Here is an 8,292-nt window from a genome sequence, read left to right as displayed (position 1 = left end):
ATAAGCTTCAGGAATTGTGTAATAATGTTGAGGACTATACAACATGCTGTTCAATAACATTGTCTTTCTTTATTTTGAGTGTTTTTTTGTTTGAATGACACCTTGTATATTTGTTGACATTTTGTACACACCCAATGACTGCATTTCATTGGTCTTGACTCATGTAATTGTACTTTACTTAATAACAATAAAAATGAATCTAATCTAACCTAGATTGTAAAGGATGCAATCTTTATGAAATCTTTGTTTGTCAAAGGAATAAATGGCATGGGTGAACTTTCAGTTAAAATGTATCCTAATTTTAATCAGCTGATTTACAGTAAATGCAAACTCTGTTTAAATTGTTCCAAATATTATTTTTTTTAAATAAAACCATTTTCTTTAAAATTTAATTTATCCTTTGTAGCAAAAATATATTTATTACACACTTCAAGGGGAAAACTTGAGGAAATAAAAAGACATAAAACATTCAAACGTTGACTATATCTTTAGCTATAGCCACAAAATGGAAGGTAAACAAGGATCTCACTGTGGTGTAGAAGTTCATCCAGTACACCTGCCACGTGTACCCATACCAAGGAATGAACACAAACCAGGAAAACTCTAGCGCACTAAAGATACACACCCACAATTTAAGAAAGAAACATGGCCAAATAGTGGCACTTTTTAAATTCATTTTCAATTTGCCATGTACATTATTTAAATAAGAGTTTCACAGTTAATTTTGTATCTGGGGCATAAGTTGGAAAAACAGATATCTTAGCAGATCTTTCAATCTTAACAAATTAAAGAGTGACAAAAACTACTATAAAACCTGCTTAGTACAGACTAGGCCTACAATGAGCAAACTGAGGCCCAAGAATTTTAGGGTACACCAATAAAAAGCTATGTTTGTAAACCTAATTCATGATTGATTAAAGAGTGAATTGAGGTGGAATGTTGTCACTAGGATTGGTAGGTGGCAACTAAACAAAAGCGTTCCCCCACAGGGAATACTTTCATTTTCTATTTTTACAAGGGCAGCAGTCTGTACATTATGATCTGCTAGTCTGTATATGAGCCCGATAGATTCTCATCTACTTCACAAACTTAATTTTAACATCAACTCTTCTATAGTCATGTGCATCTTTATTTTCTACTGTCTTTTCTTTTTGATTGTGAAAGGTAAGTTTATATTTTATAATCTTTTCTTTCAATTATTAGACCACAGCTGTTTATCTGACACTTCAGTCAAATTGAAACACATCTAAAATTGTTTGTGGATACAAAGTTATTTGAGTTTTAAAATGTTTTTAAAATGTTTGAATTAAATTTTATTTCACATAGGCGTGTGAGATTGTAAATGTACAAATGTGCATTCTGTCATAAAGCAGGACAGTCAGTAATATATATATATATATATATATATATATATATATATATATATATATATATATATATATATATATATATATACATATATATATAAACAGTGGTTCCTCACGTTTGAATCAAGTTTTCTTAACATGAAAATAACATCTAAACTCTACTCACTTCATGTACTGAAAACCCAACACAACTTGTACATTAAGTCCCTAAGTATACACTGTAAATCAACTAAAACATTTAAATTAATTTAAACTTTCTTGACAAGTGTGAGAAACTGCTATAAATGATTAAAAAATAAAGTGTAAAATAACTTAGCTAATTCAACCAATTTTTATAATTTATAGCAATTTAAAGTTGATTAAACTTAAAAAGTTAAGTGCAAAAAATATTTTTTTTCATTGTAATTCTGTGTGTGTGTGTGTGTGTGTGCGTGCGTGCGTGCGTGTGTGTGTGTGTGTGTTTGTGTGTGCGTGCATGCGTGTGTGTGTGTGTGTGTGTGTGTGTGTGTGTGTGTGTGTGTTTGTGTGTGCCTGGTAATTATCACGTTGTGGGGACCAATTGACCCCACAAAGATAGGAATACCAGTGTTTTTGTGACCTTGTGGGGACATTTTGATGTCCCCATGAGGAAACAAGCTTATAAATCAAACGGAGGGTTTTTGTCCTTCTAGGATTTTTCCCACCGGGTTTTTTTCCTAGGGGTTTTTTAGTCCCAGGGAGAGTCAGCCAACTTTGGCTTAGCTTAGCACTTTACTGTATATGTAACACTATTACAGTAATACGGTTTAACCTTAGCAGCTATGTTCTACTGCTTATATTATCTATTGCTTTTCTGTGTTCTCCTTTACATCTACTCATGTAAAGCTGCTTTGCAACAATTAACATTTGTGAAAAGCGCTATATACATAAAATTGAATTGAATTTAATTGAATTGAATTGAATGATGTTTCTTGAAAATGTGAAGTAGTAGAAGGGTTTCTGTGATGGTTGGGTTAGGGATTGGGGTAGGTTAGGGGAATAGAATATAGAGTTTGTACGGTATAAAATTAATTACGTCTATGGAATGTCCCCATAAAACATGGAAACCAGAATGTGTGTGTGTGTGTGTGTGTGTGTGTGTGTGTGTGTGTGTGTGTGTGTGTGTGTGTGTGTGTGTGTGTGTGTGTGTGTGTGTGTGTGTGTGTGTGTGTGTGTGTGTGTGTGTGTGTGTGTGTGTGTGTGTGTGTGTGTGTGTGTGTGTGTGTGTGTGTATTCATAAAGTTTCTGTCACTGTTTGTGTGTGCAGATGTGTTTGGGAATAAAGTGTCAGTGATGGAGGGTGATTCTGTTACTCTACACACTGATATTGTCAGACAGAAAGATGATCGGATTGTGTGGTATTATGGACCTGAAAACACTTTTGTTGCAAGAATCAGTAAAATGTCTGGAAGCATCTTGTTATCTGAAGATGAGAGATTCAGAGACAGAGTGATGGTCAATGATCAGACTGGAGATCTCATCATCACAAACATCAGAACGCAACACTCTGGAGATTATACACTTAAGATAAGCAGAAACAATAAAGTCTCATACAAGAAATTCAATGTTACTGTACATGGTGGGTGATTTAGATTTAGTATATCTTTTCTGTTTGGTAATCTTGTATTTCCAATTAGGATCTCATTTATGACAAATTACAGAATAGCCAAATCTTCAATTAATTAATCCTTAATTAATTGAAGATTTGTTTCTGTGCAGTGAATTTGGTGAAACCCCTAATTTAACGTATCATATCTTAAGTTAAGAATTTACAAAGATGGAAAATGTCTGTATTATGAGCTCTGAGATAGAAATAAAAAATTTTCCTCTCTTGTTTTCCAGCTCATCAACCTGTTCTGACGAATCCCATCAGAGTCCAAAATAGTTGAGTTCCTTTACAAGAAAATATGCAATTTGCTTTTTGTAAAGTGTCTTTAACAAATCAGATTTAAAATATACATTTATTGAAAAAACTGTTATTCATACAGATTCTGTAATGACATCACCCTTACGTTTGTGAATAGCATTTTTGAAACCCAAAGTTGACAGAGCCCCTTGGTTTAAATTGACCTGCACTAATATTGTCATGCTATGTGACTGGAAAGGACAATGGAGACGAGAAGTAGGAATAGATGAAATGCTTTAATAATAATACAACAACAACAAACAGGCAGAATGGCAGGGAATAAGCGTAACATTAACAATGACAAACAATGGTATATATACAAGGACTAATGGTAACTAAACAAGAAATGGGTGAGGATGATATCCAAACAAACAGGGAGTTGGTGATGACAATGAACACATGGGTACAGTAAGACTATGACAAATATGTGCTGTATGTCAGAGTACAGCTTGCTTGTGTTGTTAGTGCTGCAACATTTCATAAGAGCTTTCTCTGATATTTCAGAGCAATTGATGAAATAAGCTCACGCAAACATCCAGCCCATGAAAGACTTTAAAAGACTAAGAAAAAGCCAAAGGTTTGTGACAATAAGAACGAATGATTACAAGCCCATAGTCACCAGGATGAGTGCAGAGTTTACTTGTCTAGTAATGAGAAAATGAGGAATGCCGTTATAGTGCTTGTTGAAGAAAATAAACTTATAAAAGTTATTCTGGGATTGAAACTGCATACAGCTTGGTCTTATAAAACGAGTACATGACAGAAATAAAGTGACACAAGGAAAAATAGTACTTAGACAAGTCCCATTAATTTACAAGGAGAGGCTGGGATTCATGACCTATACTGCAGCTAGCCACGAGGGGGACGAGCTGGTGGAAAATGTATTGACTTCACTTTTTAAGATGTCTTAGGCTTGTTGAACCTGACATAGAAAACATATGAGCTATTGCAGAAATATCAAAACTAGAGAACAAGAAAGACCTATATAGAGCCCTAGGTTGTAGGCAAATACCAAATATGTCAGCACTACATTTGCATAACCATGGGCAAAACTGAGGAGAGCATGAACATTATTGCAATAGGGCAGTGTTGTCAATCCCACAGATGCCAGCAACCTAAGGAGATAGGCATGTTTCCATGCACTGTTTTTTAATGCGCATTTTGGGATATTGCACAAAAACCATTGGATGTAAATGCCAAGATGCACACAAGTGTGCATAAAAACTTATCAGAACTTTTTTGGGCAACAAGATATTCACACAAAATATGAAGGAAACACATATTTACCAAATTCGTCTATGTTCATCCAAAAGTGAATTTGTCTTTTCTGTCAGAACTGGGATGCAATGAGACATCATACGTAGCTGGACTAACCAACCACTGGATAGATTTCAGTACACAGAATCTGAAGGTTGTTATGGTCAATAAAACACTTATTGCAATCAACATCACCACTAAAGAATGGACTGTCCCTAGCAAAGTTTTGTTTTGTTTGCTGAGTAGGGAAACAACCTCAATAAGATCCAGGAAAAGAAGTACACCCAAACTTCCAAATCACTTGCACATGAAGAAAAAGTGCATGTGAGATGTGATAGACCATGGGAACCACTGGCTATAGAGGTCAGAGAGACACCCAGTTCATATGAATTGTGCTGAACGTGCAAAATAGTGTAGTCCAAATCACAGAAAGTGACCCAAATGAACAAGGTTAGATGACTGTGATTGACAGATGATCGTTGAAGATGTATTAGTCTTACAGCTGTTTCACTATTTTATTTTGTGTTAATAAAATTTTAAATTTAGTTTTCCTTATTTTTTGTAGATTCTCCTGTCCAGCGAGTCTTTGTAATTTCAGTTGTATATTTAATGTTTTCTGTGATCTGTATCATCATTTGTGTCCACATGTACTGTACAACAGTAAGAAAGGTAAGTCTTACCTTCAGCCTACATACAGCAAGCAAAAACACATTAAAATCACTGCTAATGAGGAAGAAAACATCATATAATTTCATATCTTTCTATTTTTCAGCGCATTTCTTCACAACCATTGAATGCTAAAATGATTCTGATGGATTAAGAAAAGCACATAATTTAAAATTCAGCAGTATTTTTAAGGTTCCTAAAAACATCAAGCTTCAGCAACATGGACCTTTTTGAGTATTCTGTTTCATCTGTTTTTTATGTCACGCAGTGTCAGGCAAGCTGTGTATGTGCAATTTACAGTCACACATGCATCAGTCTTTCTTGTTCAACATTGGTAATTGATTAAATAATGTTTAGATGGCTGCCTTGCATATTTCTAAAAAATACTTGAATTAGTCCCCAGAAATCTGTATACATATAACTGGTGATATTTACAACTAATTAAGATTTGTTATTTAAAAATATCAGTGAACTTGACCTAATTACTTATTTTGAAACGTTCTTGTTATTCATTTAGAACTGATTAGTGTAAATGCAGGGTGGAAAAGGGAGGGCCAGGGTGGCATAATTGGGGGGGGGATTTTAATCTCTTGGGGGGCTTGTGACTGATTTCCTGCTCCTTTTCATTTATTAAATGATTTATTTATGAGAACTACCCATAGTATTGTGTCATGATTCTGCCCTCATGTCCTTGTTTTATTACTAGTCTTGAGGCAGGATCTGACCCGTCACCCGTGATAATATCAAACTTCAATCCGGACCCACCCAGACCCGTTAATATTTGTCCCGTTACCCGACTCATACCCGCATAAATCACACACGCTAAAATCATTCCAATTAAAGTGCTTTATTTTTATCTCGTACCTCTCTCAACATCACAACAGCGTCATTAATGGGCTAATGAAACAGGCTAAAGTGGGCTTTGTTTTGCGCCATTCAAGTAGCCTACCATCAGCACAAATGGAACCTGATAACTATACAGACCTATTAATATAAAAGACCAAGAAAAAGAACAACCTACCTACACAACAACCCCTGCTGTGCTTCAAGTCTCGTCACGTCGAAGACATTCAGCTTCTGCCTATCAACAGCAAAACTTTATGCAACTCTTGCTCCAACAAGGCTACGAGAAGAATCAACAAAGGTTGCGCACTGTGGCGGTGGTGACGTGATGGGTCAACTGTCATATGCTGTGCGTGTAATGGTAATTTAGGGCGTGCACACCAAAGCTTTTACGCCCACGGCCGGCACATGTCTTTAATTGATTCCAATCAAATAAGCCGGCTTTCTGCGTTTTTTCCACGCTCTGCGCTGAACGTCGAGAGTTGAAAAAGATTAAACTTTGTAAGAGAAGCTTTGTCAAATCCTTGTTTTGTTAGTAACTATAAGTGAAGTTTTTTTCAAGTTCTTTGTTTTGTTAGTCAAGTCTGTTTTGTATTGTTTATTATTACGTTTACCTTGTTTTGCCCCATTGTGAGTCTTGTTTTTATTGTCTTTTTTTAAATAAAGCCTTTGTGTTCATCTAAGCCTGCACCTGGGTGTTCTCATTTTCTCTGGAGAATCAGAACAGTATTGCCAGTTCATATTTTACTTTAAATATTAAATTGACTAACAATCAATAATAATAATAAGCCTAAATCATGAATTAACTCTGTTATCTCTTACATAATCTACTGTAAGGTATTTTAAACTACTCCAGTGTTTTCAACCCCCATAAATAGAGCCGTTGGTAAACGCTGCAGACCCTGTTTTAGTTTGAGAACTCTGGGGTTGCACTTTAGCCTACGTTTATACAGGGCGGCTATTTTCATAAATGGACATTTCAACCTCTCCGGTTTCAAAAATAATATCGTGCACACATGTCAGTTTTCAGAAAAGTGTACTGTTTACTTGAATGCTTCCATTTTAAATCATAAAGACCTTTCTGTTTGGTTAATAACATCAACATAAACCTATTTCAAATGCTCTAATGTAAACACCACCTAAGTGTGAGATAAAGAGCATCACAGTTTGATTTCAAATATTTATTTCACTATGATTTCACAAAATGTTTGTTACATTATGTAGACAGTAAATCAAAAATAAATACTTCAGCTGGGTTTTCATAGGCAGGGTCACAATTATCTTATGTATGAAGAGTAAGGTTTTTGGGTTAAGGTTTATGCACACCATACAGTATTGTGTATGTTTAATGCTCTATTGGGTTGAGATCTGGTGACTGAGGGGGCCATTTTAGTACAGTGAACTCAATGTCATGTTCAAGAAACAGTACATGGTGGTCATAAAGGGATGGACATGATCAGAAACAATGCTCAGGTAGGCTGTGGCATTTTAACGATGGCCAACTGGCACTAAGGGGCCTAAAGTGTGCCAAAAAAACATCCCCCACACCATTAAACCACCACCACCAGCCTGCACAGTGCCCTGCAAGTAAGCCTACGATGGCCCTTATGGGCCCACTTAGGGCTAGTCTAAGGGCCCCACGTAGGTTTGCTCATTGGCAAAACGTTGGCCCTTTAGCGCTGGCCCTGTGCGAGCAGCCCTCACTTAGCCCCCAGAAAGCCCTCATACAGAAAAATCCCCAGAGTTAAATGAACACTGCTGGATGTATATATTGTCCCATCTTACAGAGTGTTAAAAAATAACAATGAAGCAGAATTAAAAGCTATGTTATCCTCTTTCTCAACATCTCTGTCTGAAACCTAAAATTGCATTTCACATCTTACTTGTAGAGTCATTTTCTTAACTTATGTTAAGATGTTGGCTGTTTCATTTAAAGTCACCATTATTGTGATCAGTGGTTGTTTTAATTGGACTTTGACTCTTGACCGTTGGCTTGTTAGTGTTTTCTGGCTGCTATATCTAAGTGTGTTTAAAACACATGCTATAGCAAAGAAAAGGCAGTAGTAATTGAATATTGATGATTGATACATAAACAACATCAAACATAATCATTTAATGAACAGATTTATTAATATAGTTTTCCACCTCAACAGAAGCATCCTGTTAATAATGAAATACTACAGTGTAAGGTCCAGAACTCTCATAGCAGTTTATTATTCTGAAGGATTTTGATAG

At 35.6% G+C, this 8,292-nt stretch overlaps 1 protein-coding gene across 1 annotated transcript; it reads left to right on the top strand.

Annotated features, from left to right (window-relative positions):
• The first annotated feature begins 1,028 nt into the window (after positions 1 to 1,028).
• LOC135721302 (uncharacterized) lies at positions 1,029 to 5,686 on the top strand. The gene is made up of 5 exons (XM_065243489.1): positions 1,029 to 1,164; positions 2,653 to 2,964; positions 3,228 to 3,269; positions 5,114 to 5,217; positions 5,321 to 5,686. Exons 1-5 carry the CDS (start codon positions 1,056 to 1,058, stop codon positions 5,366 to 5,368), a joined length of 615 nt encoding a protein of 204 aa, XP_065099561.1. The 5' UTR covers positions 1,029 to 1,055; the 3' UTR covers positions 5,369 to 5,686.
• The last annotated feature ends 2,606 nt before the right edge of the window (positions 5,687 to 8,292 follow it).

Source organism: Paramisgurnus dabryanus, chromosome 24 (assembly GCF_030506205.2).
Source record: "Paramisgurnus dabryanus chromosome 24, PD_genome_1.1, whole genome shotgun sequence".
NCBI classification, from domain to species: domain Eukaryota; kingdom Metazoa; phylum Chordata; class Actinopteri; order Cypriniformes; family Cobitidae; genus Paramisgurnus; species Paramisgurnus dabryanus.
Note: the sequence above shows the minus strand (reverse complement) of the source record. Positions and strands in the feature narration are given on the sequence as shown.